At 31.6% G+C, this 16,736-nt stretch overlaps 1 protein-coding gene across 2 annotated transcripts; it reads right to left on the bottom strand.

Moving 5' to 3' along the window:
* Positions 1-5,582: 5,582 nt before the first annotated feature.
* Positions 5,583-15,981, bottom strand: LOC109337960 (plasma membrane ATPase 4-like). Of its 2 annotated transcripts, XM_019575068.1 has the most exons (17): positions 15,949-15,981; positions 14,349-14,430; positions 10,957-11,076; positions 10,625-10,861; positions 9,295-10,056; positions 9,090-9,212; positions 8,906-9,010; positions 8,662-8,806; positions 8,394-8,558; positions 8,043-8,281; positions 7,921-7,953; positions 7,744-7,825; positions 7,481-7,641; positions 7,104-7,277; positions 6,767-6,949; positions 6,352-6,533; positions 5,583-6,070 (listed from the first exon to the last, which is right to left on the bottom strand). In XM_019575068.1, the coding sequence occupies exons 2-17, from the start codon at positions 14,403-14,405 to the stop codon at positions 5,974-5,976; spliced, it is 2,865 nt and encodes a 954-aa protein (XP_019430613.1). In that variant the 5' UTR covers positions 14,406-14,430; positions 15,949-15,981; the 3' UTR covers positions 5,583-5,973. The 2 variants fall into 2 exon arrangements, with proteins under 2 accessions (XP_019430613.1, XP_019430612.1); XM_019575067.1 differs by lacking the exon at positions 15,949-15,981 and having other exon boundaries at positions 14,349-14,519.
* Between the last annotated feature and the right edge of the window lie 755 nt (positions 15,982-16,736).

Raw genomic sequence — 16,736 nt, 5'->3', positions numbered from 1 at the left:
ACGAGTGACACTTAACTATTATTTAGTGTATTACATAAGGTTTGAAAATCATCTTATCATTCTAGGACAATAGATGAAGGATTTAGAAATGAAGTGTGGAATTAACCGAAAGTATAATACATAACTTGTAATGTTTTCAAAATCAATTAAGTAGAGAAATAATCTCATATTTCCAACCAATTTTCTCCTCAAGAATTTGTTAATATTAGTTGTTTATGTTTACAAAACCAAATAAAAAAGATGTTTAAACTTTATTAGTAATATAACATGTTTATAATAATATTATATTAGACAATTCCTTGGGGTTCAACATAACCATATACTATACTATAATTGAATCTTGAAAGAGATGCAAATGTAAAATAGTAAAGTCTTAACTTATAAAGTTTATTTGTTGACAAAAAAAGAAACTTTGAATCAAAGTGCAATTTAATTCATAAATTGTATCTTTGTGAAAAGGAAAAATACACAGTTATAATGAGTGATCTAGCTACTAAATTTTACTTTATGTCATTTATTTTCCGCAACTAATATTTATTTTCTGTCATTTACATTTTCGCAAATAATATTTATTTATTGTTTTATTCTTTATTTTTTATATCAACCCTTCGAAAGAAGTGATACGATTAAATTATAACTTCATTGCATATTTATTTGTTCTTTACCAACCTTCCATAAGGAAGTAGTTCGGTTAATAAAGGAAAACAAAAATAAATATCACTCATTATCACTTGTATTAAATTGCTAAATTCATATCATTATGTCGGCGTTGGAATTTATTCCAACAAAACCGAAATGATATGATATTGTTAATAATTCAACAAAGCTAAGTTTTTTATTAAATGAAAATTTTTGAAACCATTATACCAGCGTTGGAATTTATTCCAACAAAGTCGAGATGGCGAGCAAAGAATCGATCTGTCATTAAATAAAGAAATCGGAAACTTATTACCTTAATAAACAGCAAGAAAACTCTTTCAACAAATTGGTGCTGCTGCTGGGGATAATTTGTTGAGAGGGGAAACCTCAAATAACTCTTTCAACAATACTCGCATCTTCAGAATTTAGTACTGAAAACCTTACCAATGGTGATTTCATAGGCATTCCAAAGTCTCGGTATGCAAAAAGAACATTTGGCGAAGGTATTATTAAGAATCTAATATTGATTAAAACAATAACTGAATTGGAGCAAGCACACTTATATGATTTATATAATGTCGACGAGGTTGAGTCATATGTTAAAAGACACAAGGAGATGCTTAGAAAGTCTAACCCAAGTAAGAATGAAAATTGGATTTCTAAAGAGCCTATAAAGTGGCAAAAAAATCACATTGTTGAGGAGTTGAATATAAATGTACATTCATTTTCTGAAAGATTAAAATGGTTAGTCAGTGGTCCAAGTATTCATGTTTTATCCTATATTGGTTCACATTTTATACAAAAAACAAGATGATCAAAGTAATATGCATAATAGTAGTGTGACACTTGTTGTACGAACTTTACATATGTCAAGTGCAAAAGATAGAAACTCAATATATGCGAATATATCATACTTCAGGGTCATTAAATGAATATGAGAATTGGATTACACAATATTTCGATTGTCAATTTTTTGTTGTATGTGGGTAGATAATAATAGTGGCTTTCGAGTTGATAAATTAGGGTTCATGCAGGTGGATCTTAATAGGTCAGGATATAAAGATGAGTCATTTATTCTAGCTTCACAAGCTCAAAAAGTATTCTATATTAGTGACTCAGCTAATATGAAATGGTTCATTGTTCTTTTAACTAACAAAATAATAATCAATAATGATGACCAAGAATATGAAGATATTGATGTTGAAGATTATCCTTTTTTGGGATATCACAGTCACATGAGAGTGCAAACCGAAATGATATGATATTGTTAATAATTCAACAAAGCTAAGTTTTTTATTAAATGAAAATTTTTGAAACCATTATACCAGCGTTGGAATTTATTCCAACAAAGTCGAGATGGCGAGCAAAGAATCGATCTGTCATTAAATAAAGAAATCGGAAACTTATTACCTTAATAAACAGCAAGAAAACTCTTTCAACAAATTGGTGCTGCTGCTGGGGATAATTTGTTGAGAGGGGAAACCTCAAATAACTCTTTCAACAATACTCGCATCTTCAGAATTTAGTACTGAAAACCTTACCAATGGTGATTTCATAGGCATTCCAAAGTCTCGGTATGCAAAAAGAACATTTGGCGAAGGTATTATTAAGAATCTAATATTGATTAAAACAATAACTGAATTGGAGCAAGCACACTTATATGATTTATATAATGTCGACGAGGTTGAGTCATATGTTAAAAGACACAAGGAGATGCTTAGAAAGTCTAACCCAAGTAAGAATGAAAATTGGATTTCTAAAGAGCCTATAAAGTGGCAAAAAAATCACATTGTTGAGGAGTTGAATATAAATGTACATTCATTTTCTGAAAGATTAAAATGGTTAGTCAGTGGTCCAAGTATTCATGTTTTATCCTATATTGGTTCACATTTTATACAAAAAACAAGATGATCAAAGTAATATGCATAATAGTAGTGTGACACTTGTTGTACGAACTTTACATATGTCAAGTGCAAAAGATAGAAACTCAATATATGCGAATATATCATACTTCAGGGTCATTAAATGAATATGAGAATTGGATTACACAATATTTCGATTGTCAATTTTTTGTTGTATGTGGGTAGATAATAATAGTGGCTTTCGAGTTGATAAATTAGGGTTCATGCAGGTGGATCTTAATAGGTCAGGATATAAAGATGAGTCATTTATTCTAGCTTCACAAGCTCAAAAAGTATTCTATATTAGTGACTCAGCTAATATGAAATGGTTCATTGTTCTTTTAACTAACAAAATAATAATCAATAATGATGACCAAGAATATGAAGATATTGATGTTGAAGATTATCCTTTTTTGGGATATCACAGTCACATGAGAGTGCACCAACTACGAATGATGATTTATATACAAGAGATGATCATGATGAAGGGCTTTGGGTGAATCAATATGTTCCTCCAAACAATGATATTACAAGCCAAAAACAATCAAAGAAAATGAAAAAGTAGATGCATGTCTTTGTATAATTATTGCATAATTTTGTTTGTTTGTAATTTGTATATATTGTACTTATATTATTAGATTGTAATTTTATGTATTCTACCAAAACATAATTGGCATGATATTTTTTGTTTGTAATTTATATTGGTATTAATGTGTCTATGTTGTTGAGAATGTATGTGTTGTTGATAAATGTATATATAGGTATTAATATGTACAAATCAACAACACATGCTAGGGGAAGCTCTGGCAAGCGTTGTTGTATGTATACAATACAACAAAGCTCATTATAAACAACATTATTGTATGTATATAATACAACAACGTTCATTCTAGACAACGATATTGTATGTGTATAATACAATACCGCTCATTCTAGACAGTGTTGTTGTATATGATTAATACAACAACACTCATTGTAAGTAAAGTTATTGTATGTCTGTGTTATTCAGAATATTTATGAATACTACAATAGTGCTCCATGTAGCCTATGTTGTTATATGTATGAAATATATAACATTGCTCTTTGGAGGATGCATTGTTGTATGTATGATATACAACATCACCCACATAAGCATGTTAATCATGCCTATATATTATTGCGCTCACATAGAAAGTGCATGTAAGCGTTGTTATATATCTAAAATGTGTGCTTTTGAACTTCAACTATGGCATAGTGTGATCTAATAATATGTAAGACTTAAACTTGTTTGATGCATTTTTATTTTTATTTTTATGTATATGTATTACACAAAACATGACATTGATAAGCATACTATTTATTTATTTTCATTAATTATATAATTATATATGACGTCAACTTATCTAACTAGACAGTTTAACCAGTTAAACTAGTTAGAACCTATACGAGACACCTTCCGGTTTGATGTCGGCTCCGGTGATAACATTGCTAAGAAGTTCAAGTATTTTGCTCCAACCAAAAAATGGGAGCATTTTCTGTCCCACAATATGAATCACTCCATGTGCCATGAGTTTGGCCAGAAAAATACTTAATTTATAGACTGATAGACAACATAAATGACAGACTTGTTGATTTAAACTTAACATTTTTTCTTATGTTGATAACAATAGCAGTAAATGCCCATGATGAGAAGCAGAGGTTAACTCTTAGGGCCAATATTGTGTAGCATAGCAAATTCAATATGGTAATTAAGTTATGGGGTTCTCCCACCTAATAGGCTAGTTTTTTGTATTAGGCTCTCCTCATATGCTTAAGTCCTAACAACTGGTGTCTTTCACGGAGAGTTGTGTCATGGAAAAGGCTACATATAGGTTGGATTAAGGTATATTAACGAATACTAATAAGTTAGTGAAGCCGCCAAAAGAGAAATGGCTACCATCTAGTCAGTGTCGATAAAATGAAAGTCATTTTGGATATCAATTCTTAATGGGGGTTGCAATATTAGAAGTCTCATATTGGGTAGCATAATAAACTCAATGTGGTACTTATACCATGAAGCTCTCCCACCTAATAGACTAATTTTTTAGTTTAAGCTCTCCTCATGTACTTAAGTATTAACATTAACCAACTCAAGATTGTTTTGCATGATGGCAGGTGCTAATAGCTTCATTAAAGGTTTTCCCTCACAATTAGCGAACTCAAATCAAATCTCCCAATCACTAGTTTCTAGTAGTAATGTTATTACTCTATAGCAATTGAAAAGGGTGAAGTAATCATAACTGATTTTGGATGATGAGAGGGAATTCACTTACTCTAGGAGTAAGTTAAAAGAACATATTTCATATCTTAGTCATTCATTTTATGAAAATCAAATGGTTCACATGATTTGAATTAGTTAGTTCATCTGAACTATTAAATTTTCATAGAATGAATAACTAAGATTTGGACTTACTTCTGAAATAAGTGTATCCCCTATCATCAATGACTTTGATGGTCCATTAAAACTTAGAACACAATCACACGTACCTAGCTTTGCTTTTAGGTATTCATTCTCTCAAATCTCAATGATTTGACATCAAACTTTACATGATAACCCATGAATCTTATGTAATATACTTTATTTTTGACAACAAGATTTCTAACATGATGATATAGATGGAAGGAGTAATTTTGTCTTAATTATTATAACAAAAGTGAGCAGCAATCTTACATTAAATCATCTTATTAATCATTTTACCCACAAAAACTAACATAGGTCACAAAATGATAAATTGGTATATGTAATTGTTTTTCCTGGTTTCTGAACTAGTCTTGGATTCAGCATTCTGTTAATTAATCTGATGTGTGCTTTCATTGGATGTCCCCCACACATCTACAATTAGTAAACACAAAACTCCATAGTTTCTTTTATTGGCAGGTAGATACATTTATAAGCATTCAAAAATTTGAAGTTCCCTATTTCATTCCCTAGAACAAGATCTTTTCTAGTGGTAGTGGTTGATGAAGGCATGCAAATAATATAAAAAATAAAGTAGAGATGCAGTTGAAGTTTCAAATTTCAAACGGTATTGTAAAAGCTTCCATTAACTCTTATTCTTCCACCACAAAAATCCCAACATCTAGTTCATTATCTAATCACAGCCTTTTTTAAAGTGGCTTACAATAAACATAAAGAACACAAGATGAGGAAGGGCACACACAAGCATGTTAAAATCAGGGGGAAAACATGGATTGAAACTAACATTACCATACAAAGATATTCTTTGTGGCTGAACTGGAAATATATGGAAAAGATAAAACAAACTGGGAGAGATATATCACAGGATTCCTCTCCTTACCCCTAGTATGCATAATGCATTTAAATAGTTAGGCATTCTCCTTCTTTATTGTTCTTTCAGGTATGTAGTTGAATTTCGACCCTTTTTTTCTATCTACAACGTTCGAGTGTTGTTTATCACACAGTGTAGTGTTGCTGGATTGTATCAATGTCCAGACCTTTTAGCTTTACCACAGACTCAACATGTCCCTTAAGTGTATGAAGCTCGCGAAGCCTATAAAAGTAGGTTGAAAAGAGAGAAGTTTTTATGGGTTAGTTCCACTAGAACACTTTCTCTAAACATAACAAATAATGAAACATGAGTGCATATTACTCATTTCAGAAAATCTAGGATAAGCATTTGACATGTATGAATGCACAATATAAAGATTGATGCATTCTTAACATGTACCTAAAACATTACACATGTTTATTATCAAATGGAGTGCAAAGGGTAAAACACTTCCTAACCAAGAGTTATCTGTATGGTATAACTACTATGATGTGGTTGTTTACCTTGCAACTTCGGCACGTCTTTTGGCTTGCTCGGCAATCTCAGACAGTTCTCTGTAATTGCTCTTTTCGTTGAAAATACTAGAAGTTTCTGGTGGTTGAAGACCATGTAGGGTTCTCTGAGCAAGAGCCCATTGGGCCTCCCTCTCCTCTTTACCGTAGTCTTTCTTAGTGGTGAAGGCAGTCTGTCATGTATTTTGAAACAACAGTTCAAATATATTCATAATAAAATCAATAGCAATTTGAACAACTAATGTAGACAAATTTTCGCAAGATATGGTAATTTATGAGCAAGAACATTCAATTTGTGCATGAAAACATTAGGTGTTACGAAAAATTATCTGAATCAGTTGTTTAAATGTTAATGCTCAAAAAATTCACAATTTCTGAATGAGTAAAGGTTATATTATAAAAATACCTTGTTTTCTAGCATATTCACCCAAGCTTTGCCACTCAAGACATAACGGATGGCGAACTTTAAGAAGTCAAGTGGAAAATAGAAGACAAGACTATAGAGCCAAATAACTCCTGCCCAACCCCAACCAACTCCTTTGATCTTTGCAAAGCTCCAGTTAGCATATACTGCTATTATTGTAGCAATCTGCAAGACAATAAGCTCAAAACATCACTTTAACCTTCTCTCATAGGAGTTTCCATAAAAAAAATACACAAGTAAATTCCAGTTGTGGATAATATTTCAGTTACATGTCTACAACTCTGATAGATAAAATGGAGTGTGACTCTTAGTTTCTTACCAGCTGAGCAATTACAAAAGCTCCCATTAACAACATTCCAGGACGTTCAACAAAAGACCAGCTGCGTGAACGGGTTACAAATATAAGAGCCTGACTAACTATACTGACTTGCAGATACAAAGCAGCAGTCATTTCATCGGGGCTGTTATGTATAGGTCTAACACCAAATTTGCGCTGAAATGATAATCAAGGATTAGATATTCAAAACAAGAACATTAAAGAGTACGATAGGGCAAGGAATGGGCAACATTATTTGAACAACCAATCTGGAAAACTTTACTTTTATAACGCATATGGGTTATGAAAACCGATCAAAAATGGTTGTTCACAAAACACTTTTGTATGAGGAATATATGCCAGACTTTTATTGTTCTTACAGGGAAGAAAGTTGTTTCTTTCATTGCCCAAAAGAATATAACTGTCATTAGTGCCATGTAACCTCCGAGCACAATCCCAGTAGCAAATATTTCTTTCAGTTTCCAGCTATCGGGCAAGGGAGATGGCTTAACCCTGTCCTTCGAAATTGTCATTATTGTTCCTAGTAGTATGATAATTATTGTATGAGATCAACATTTTCATTCAGCATAAGCATAAATAAAATGCAAGTATATTTTAGGGAATTATCTGTACAGAATTTTACCATCATTCAAAATGGCAATGATCAAAACCATGAAAGGAGAGAAGTCGAATTTCCAGATCAAAGCAATAAACATGAAACCAAACTGCATTCAGAAATAGAAAATCCAAAATGATTAATTTTCATTGCTAGTCATATGACATTATATATTCACGAAAGTCCTTTCTAGTTTCAACTTACCACGATACGGATAGTGATAGATACTGCATAGATCTGAAATAAAAATAATATCATGTTAACTATTAATTTTCAACATATAGTGAAAGATTACATGTTTATCGAGGAAGTAGAAACTAACTAACCGTGTAATTCTTCATTCTTTGGAAAATAGCTCTACTAGTTAAGACTGCACTAATAATAACACTCAATCCAGGTTCTGTCAAGACAATGTCAGAAGCACCTCTTGCAGCATCAGTGGCATCAGCAACAGCAATGCCGATATCAGCCTTCTTCAAAGCTGGAGCATCATTGACACCATCTCCAGTCATTCCACAAATATGTTTCCTCTCTTGCAACTTCTTTACAATTTCATACTTGTGTTCTGTAGGATAAACAAAGGATATAGTTAGGATAGCATTAGAAACTATGCATTAACAAAGAACATGAGTCACAACCAAAAGTTTCGTAGTAATGAGCATGTAAAAAGCATGAACCTGGAAAAACTCCAGCAAATCCATCTGCCTTCTCGATCAACTCTTCTACTGGAAGTGAGGCAATACTTTCATCTTTGTGTTGACCAAGCAAGGAAGAAGATGGATACATATTTGTTCCCATACCAAGTCTCCTGCCAGTCTCCTTAGCAATGGCAAGTTGATCACCTAGATAGTATAATAGAAATAAATATATTATGTACTTGAGGGTGTTTGGTTTTACAGAAAACATAGGCTTTGTTTCGATAAGGTAATGACCAAGTTTAGTTACCCGTAATCATCTTAACATTGACGCCAAGGTTAAGAGCTTTACGAATGGTTTCAGCACTATCATGCCGTGGGGGATCAAACAGTGACAACAAACCAACAAACTGCCATGGACCACCAGCACTTTCTTTTGTTTTCTCATGAACTTCCTACAGTTGTAGCGGAGACCAACCAAGAGTGATTATTTTTGTGAAGGGAAATGTGAATTTCATATACAAACTTCAAACTAGGAAAAATGGCTGTAATACCTGTCTAGCTACAGCAAGTGAACGAAGCCCTCTTTCTGCGAACTTGTCAATAATTGCATGGACCTTCTGCTTAGCATCATCCTTCAGACCACAAAGGATCATGATCTATTCACCAAATAAATATATTAGCATCAATAGAATAACCAGAAATATCATTAATGATGGACAAACATAATAAGGTTACCTGCTCTGGAGCACCTTTGCTTGCTCGGTGCCAATTTCCATCAGCATCAATGTAAGTCAAGGCAGTTCTCTTATCAACAGGATTAAATGGCAAGAAATGCACCTCTCTTGCCCCAGCCCTTGCCTACACAAGGCATAAATATGTCTAATAACAAAAATAAATTCAAGGATAGCCAATGGAGTAAATGAAGAGAAGTTAAACAAACCTCTTTAGGATCAGCAAGCATTCCAACAATAGCAGCATCTATGGCATCTTGGTTTTCAGTCCTGGAAGCCCTTGCAGCAAGAAGGATGACATGGTCCTTGTCCACGCCCTTTGCAAAGACCTCAACCAAGTTCTTGTCAACACTCAATTTGTTAAGGGTAAGTGTTCCTGTCTTGTCACTGCAAAGGACATCCATGCCAGCCATTTCTTCGATGGCAGTCATTCGCTTGGTGATGGCGCCTTGCTGAGAGAGCCTGTGAGAACCAATGGCCATTGTCACTGACAACACAGTGGGCATAGCAATAGGAATTCCTCCAATCAAAAGGACTAATAGGTTGTCAATTCCATCTCTGTACTTGCGGTGTTGAATCGGATACATGACTATGATCTCAGCCAACATACCAACTGCAATGGAACATATACAAAAGTTTCCAATTGCTGTAAGAACCTTCTGGAAATGTCCAACTTGGTTGGTACTATCGACCAGGTGGGCTGCCTTCCCGAAGAACGTATGGACACCAGTTGCAATGACAATAGCCTCAATTTCACCTTGTTTACAAGTTGAGCCAGAGAAAACTTCATCTCCGGGATTCTTTGTAACTGGAAGTGACTCTCCGGTCAGAGCTGATTGGTCGATCTTTAATGGATCACCCTCAAGAAGACGTGCATCAGCAGGTACAATGTCACCTAGTTTGATGCTTATGATATCTCCAGGGACTAGAATCGCGGCTTCTTCCTCACACCATTTACCATCTCGAAGAACCTGCAAGGGATGAGAACGTTAAGTCGTGAAAACAAGTTGAAACGTTGTACCAGAATTAATTAATCATTTAGTCTCCTTTTTAAACAAATATGATGAAAGACCTCTCATTGTTCACATTATTAGACAGAAAACCAATGGATGGTTGCACTTCATTAAAAATATTGAAAATGGGGGCTTTGTAGCCGAGTAAGACTTGCATAGGCAAGTGCCTAATAGGAACAACCAATGAAACACTTTCAAATCATTAGATAGCAATTTAAAATGACTACAAAACACCTATTTCAATTAGGGGAACACATCTTCTCTCCCGAAATTTATATCACTTCATGTACATTTTTATTCTCATTAGTTAGAAAATATAAAGTTAATATAAATTTAATTCATGTTTTACTTTTTTGACCAATGAAAAACGAGTTTACATTAAATGATACCAACTTTAGTACAGAAGATATGGAGTGCTCAACTAGTACATATTAGGCAGATGCCTATACAAGTCTTTCTGGGCATTAGATGCATCTACAATTAGTTGGTGCAGGATATAGACAAAGCACAAACTTCAATTTGTTACCTTTGTTTTAGGAGCAAGACCGGCCATAAGTGCAGCAGCAGCATTTCCAGCATTATTTTCTTCAATGAAACTTATAGTAGAGTTGATAACCAACAAGCAAATAATACCCACAAAATCTTGCCAATCTGGAGGCTTTCCATTACCATTGGCAAGAGCAATTGCCATTATAGCTGCAGATTCCATGACCCATGATAGGGGATTCCACATGAATCCAAGAAACTTGAGAAATTTGCTTTCCTATGTTATCCAAATTATGATCAATCAGAATTTTGCATTTAGTGAATGTATCTTAGAAATATATTAGACACTAGTATATATCATAAATTAAGAACCTTCTTCTCTTCTAGCTTGTTTGGTCCAAAAATTTCTAGCCTGTTGGCTCCTTCCGCCGAGGATAAACCTTCCTTGGAACATTTTAGTTGCTCGAACACTTCCTCAACCGGGATACGTTCCTATAAACAAGTCATGTTAGAAAACAGGAAAGTGTGCAGTTTTATGATATATGAAATGATACATTTTTTAAATAGAAGATGTTCTTCCATGAATACAATTTTTATTTTATTTTCATTAAATAATATAATAAATTTGTGTCATAGAACAATATTATATTATTTATTTATTTCACTATTTAAAGTACAAATTTAATATATCAACTGCCACTTTTATATAAGAAAAAATAAAATAATCTAAAATAAAAAGAAACCAAATCAAACAGCCAACAAATTTTCATGTTTAAATTTGACAACTTTTATCTCAAACTCCATGCAAATCAAACCAGCATACACCTTATAAGACCAATTATATTATAAAAATAATTTTTTTATGTATATTATTTAGTTTGCTATTTAGCGGGACATCTATACTTTTATATAAATTGAATTAGATGAGAGTGATGGTTGCTCAGAAAAGCACATATGTGCCGTGAAATGAATTTATTTCTTATTCATATAATCACAAAATAAATATATCATATATAAATATCAGCAAAATATATTTTATGCATCGTATGTGGAATTTAGTAACATGGACCTCTTATTACATGCATATGAAGCATCCCGGTCAGCAAAATTGAAATTAAAATTCGAATCTCAACTTAGGATTTTTATGATATTGTGAAAAGTACAGCACTAGGAATGAATTATCAATCACTCAATAAAAAATGTATATTACTAAATTATTCAGAAATTAATAAAACTGTGATTTATATTGTATCATAATCAACAAGACATTAGTCTACTGATATAAGATCATGCTAAATTTTAATGATGACCAACAAATTAATAGTTCAATTCCTGTGAGCAATACTTCTAGGGAAGGATAACCACACAACCCAAAAGTGATTAATTTATATCTCTAGTTGTAAACATTAGGGTAAGCATGATCCGTTCCTGCTCGTTCATCCAGTATGCCCGACCATGATCAGACTTGAATAGGGTCGGGTCTCATTAAGTCTAGGACCAGGTTCAAGTTCAAAATTAGATCCGGTCAATATTTAGGGTCAGGTAGGACCAAACATGATCTGGCCCAATCCGTCTCATAGTCCTTCACTCATTATTTTATGAAATCCAAACTTAAAGAAAGATTCATCCCACACTCAGAGTCTGATAAGAATAAGCGTTAATCCAGTCTAAATGTAAGAGTGTCCAATATATCCACTAGGGTATCTTAATAGTTTTGAAGTGCGCATGTTTTATAGCCAGCTAGAGGACCAATCAGAAATCGTTGACTAATATGGCTGTTAACACCAAAAACACTGTGAAGTGTCAGACTTGACAACATGTGATTTGCGCCTCATAACGGCTTTCACCCTTGCACGCCTCGGACAACTTGGACTTGGGAGAAGTTTCTTCCTATTTCAATTAATAATGATATAATTTTTATATTACCTTTATATAACTGTTTGATAATTTTTCGTGAATAAAGGAAGATGTCTAATATTGTTATTATTATAATTTTCAACAATTAGATAAGCTATTATTCATTAATGAAAATGGTTCATCTTTTACTTTCACTCAATTATTACTGATGTGTATAGTTTTGAATGTAGGCAAACTTTTTTTTCTTCTTTTTTTAAGGGATGAGAAAATGCATTTAAGACAAATTAAACTTGAGAACTTATAATTCTTTTCTCATAATTCTATAAATTGAGTTAGATCTTAAGAATAATTTATATATTTAATAAATTAAAGATTTGAAATTTGTGTTTTTCAAGATATTTTATAAATGTGAAATCTTAATCAATATCTTTAGATTATTCGTTAAGGTGATTCTTAATTATTTAAGATTGTGTTAATTACAATAAATATTATTTGTCATAAATGGTGTTTCTGTATCTGTTTCAAACCAATTAAAATTTTGTTTTTATTTTTAAAAAATTTCTTTTATTTACTTGTTAATATATAGTTGTTCTATGATAGGAAATGAAACAAATAGATAATGATTGTGAACCAAAGTTAAGAAAATTACCTATCATAGATAAATGTTGCATAAAATAGACTACTTTTCCCTTTATTCTCTTATAGAAGGTTGCTCAGAATTTATTCCAACTGTTGGATATAATCATTAGGGTAAGGGTTGGACAAAGGTTCCTCCCTTAATTCCACTTTAATCGAAAAAATAATTAGGTTTATTAATTCTTTAAAGTAATAAATAATGTGAAAAAATTAAAAATAATAATTAAAGTGAGCGTATGGGTAATAAGAAAGTAAAAAAAGAATGTTGATTGTTATGTAAGAAAGAAAAAAAATCAAAAAACCATTAATCGCGTGGCTAAGATACACTGGAAAATTTTGTAAAAAGCAGAAGTACCACGGAAAATTACTTAAAATTCCACCCCACCAAACATGGCGCAAACAGAGATAAAGACCCACAGATAATTAACATTTGAGAGAAAAAATGTGTACAGATACCCTGAAACAACGGGAAATAATCTGAGACGTGTTATTATACTCTATGCTTACCTGTCTCTCACATGTTTAGATCAACCAGAACAAGTGGAAAGTATATCTATTTGGTCCCAGAGAAAGCTAAGGAAAATTTATTAAAAAAATGTTATCATGTTCTTATGGTTATGGGTATGGACTTAATTATATCCCTCTGCATGCAACCCCAAAACATTGATTTGTTAGTGTTCTGGGCTATGGAATGTTTTGGTAGGGAAAATTAAATTATATATGTAGCTAAGAAATGTTTTCTGAAACCTCTTTTATGTTGATCAATTGGCCAATCCTAAAGGAGAATAGCCAATTGAACAAGTTAGAGATATAAGAACAAAATTTGAGTCCAAAATTGATTTGGACAAGTTCTTGTAATAATACTTCATAATTTGAAGTAAACTATATGTATTTTACACATAAGATTATTAAGTATTGCAATTATTTATCCCAATACAAGATTAAAAAAATGAGATTTTAAAAGAAGTATCAATTTCTAGTTATAATATTTTCTACATAAAACTATATGAATATAGCAAAAAGTTATTATACTCAACTAATAATGCTCCCATAAGAAAGTGAGAAGTATCAATTTCTTTTAACCTAAATCCTCTCCATTATTGGAGAGAAAAGTTTATTTTTTCCTTTTATTTTTAGTATCAACTCTTTCTGCTTGAAAGGAACATGAATGGACTGGTAATTTTGAAGTCAATCAAAACCAAAGAATTTCATGACAAAATTAGAATGAAAATGAGTAAAATAAAAGAAAATGGTTAAAGGACATATAATACCAGATCAACATTCTCATTCTTGATCTCCTCCAGTGAGATTCCCTTTCCATTCGCCATCTTTGTTCAGCTTCGTAGTGAAGACAAAACTCAATAGCCAGAAGATTATAAAAGCGGAAGACTTTTTTTATTGAATGGGATAGAAAAGTTTAAAGGAACATTGAATGTGTATTCAGTATCTAGAGAAAGGGTGCCTCTCTTTATATACTATCCGGAAAGGGAAGAGTGAGCACAGGTAAAATGAAAGAAAAATGATATTTTTTTTTTGTTTTTTATAAGTATTATTGCACTAGGGAGAATCATGTCCGAACCAAAAATATTCACAGGTATGTAAGGTTAACTATCCTAACGGATATTTTTCTCATCCATAATACTCGTACTCGAGATCTTGCTTAAGAGAATCAAACATATACCACTTGAACCGATACATGTTGATAAAGAAAAAAGAAAAGTGATATATGATCTCTAAATCATCTTATTATATTATAATAAAAGTAACAAAATTGATAAAACAATATTAACTTATTAATAATTATTTTACCATTGATATATAATACTTTCCTTTCTCCATATATCTGTAGCAAAATATATTATTGTCTAAATACACATTGATTACATACGTTCCAGTTTTTTTTGTCTTGGTTCAATGCAAAGTGTTTGGTAATGATAAAGAAAAATTTTAAAAACACAAAATAATATTTTTATATTACTTGGAGAAAATTAATTGACTAAAGACACGTAGACACAATCATTATTCCTATCCTTATTTTATATTTCGGTCTAATGACAAAATGGTGTATGATTAAAAATAAAAATTCTAAAGATACAAAACAATATTTTTATATCATTTAAAAAAGTAAAGACATGAGACACCATTGTTTTGAAACACAAAAACCTTATTATTAGAATAGTCAACTTTCTCTCTCTTATTACCTGATTTGTCGGTTCCTCGTGCTGAACTCGATGATAAGAATGCCTTTGGATTAAAAAAATTCAAGCACAATAAGGGTCTCAAATCTAATCTTTTATGCATTATACATATGTTGAAGTGATCAGGTCTGAATAGGGTTGTGTAACTTTCTCAACCCCAGCTTGACAAAATTTTATGAGTGGTTTTGTTTTTATTACAAGAAGATGTCTTTAACAACATTATTGATTAAGGATGATAATTATTTTTTAACAACATTATTTATCATCTTAATTTCTCTTGAAAATTTCACAAACTTACGTTTTTATCATTAATGGACAAAGGAAATAAAAGTACAACCGGCTTATAAATAGGACCAAAAGAATTATTATTTTAGTCATTATCATTCTAAATTTTTATTCATTTTTTTTGTTTTTTATATATAAAATTGAGAATGTAAAATGTAGTCTAAGAATATTTTCATATTGTCATACAACTATACTACCGGTCAAAATTAAGTATCGTGTGCATATGTAATAACTGATACCAAAATTCATGCTTTTTGTGGATTATATTATCCTAGTCGTTGATTTGAAAGGAAAATTAAATGAGAAGTTGTTAATTTGTTAATGTATTCTTTTATCTTTTGGACGATGAATTAATCTTCTTTGAAATACTATAATTATCTATAATATTAAGGTTTTGTTTGAGAGTGAATTTTTGGAGTAGAAGGAAAGGAATAGATAACTTTAGAAAATATCTTCTTGTTTGGGAGTTGGATGAAAGAGAAATGAAAGATTTGGAGAGTTTCTCAAATCTTTTAAAACACTCTATGTGTCTATTTTTAAAGTTCCCTTAATTTAGGAGATTTTGAAACAAATGTATAAATACTTAAATATTTTTAATAAAATTATATAATTATATATTATTATATTATTATAATTACATTTTTAAAGGTAAAATAAAAAAATATTATTATATTATTATTAGTTTATTCTCCTCCATTTAAATTTTGTAGTCCCAAATAAAGGAGAAAATTACATTCATTTTCTCTTTCTTCCTTCCCCTCCCTAATGCTTTGATTATTATTATTTCTTTTCCTTGTAACACTCAAATAAAGTCTTACCTATCCTTTTTAGAAATGAAACCACGGTAGACCTTTATTTTACCCCGAAGCCGATTTCATTTCTAATAATTGCTTGTATGGCAAATCATTATATAATATGTCCCCAGCAGGTCAAAATTATAAAATATTCAAATAGATAAATGAACTTTTATTTGTATTTTTTAGTTAGCTTGCGAAGAGCATCATGTCTAAGAGGAAGTATGGCAATCATGATTCATGCACTTTAGTTTCACAAAGAATAGTCAGACGCGCGAAGCAAAAGCATGCTGCACTCTTTTCATGTGAATAGTGATCCCCTAAACTACATCTATATTTATCTATGTAATAGAAGTACATTTTATATTTTTATATCTTTTCT

This window comes from Lupinus angustifolius, unplaced genomic scaffold (genome assembly GCF_001865875.1).
Source record: "Lupinus angustifolius cultivar Tanjil unplaced genomic scaffold, LupAngTanjil_v1.0 Scaffold_16_18, whole genome shotgun sequence".
In the NCBI taxonomy this organism is placed as follows: domain Eukaryota; kingdom Viridiplantae; phylum Streptophyta; class Magnoliopsida; order Fabales; family Fabaceae; genus Lupinus; species Lupinus angustifolius.
The sequence above is the reverse complement of the archived record's forward strand: the minus strand, read 5'-3'. Positions and strand labels throughout refer to the sequence as shown.

Coding starts and splice junctions, on each gene's coding strand:
- LOC109337960 (XM_019575068.1), bottom strand. CDS start 14,405: ATGGCGAATGGAAAGGGAATCTCACTGGAGGAGATCAAGAATGAGAAT. Junction 9,213..9,294: donor TGCTTGCTGATCCTAAAGAG/GTTTGTTTAACT, acceptor TGCCTTGTGTAG/GCAAGGGCTGGGGCAAGAGA. Junction 6,071..6,351: donor AGACGTGCCGAAGTTGCAAG/GTAAACAACCAC, acceptor CTACTTTTATAG/GCTTCGCGAGCTTCATACAC.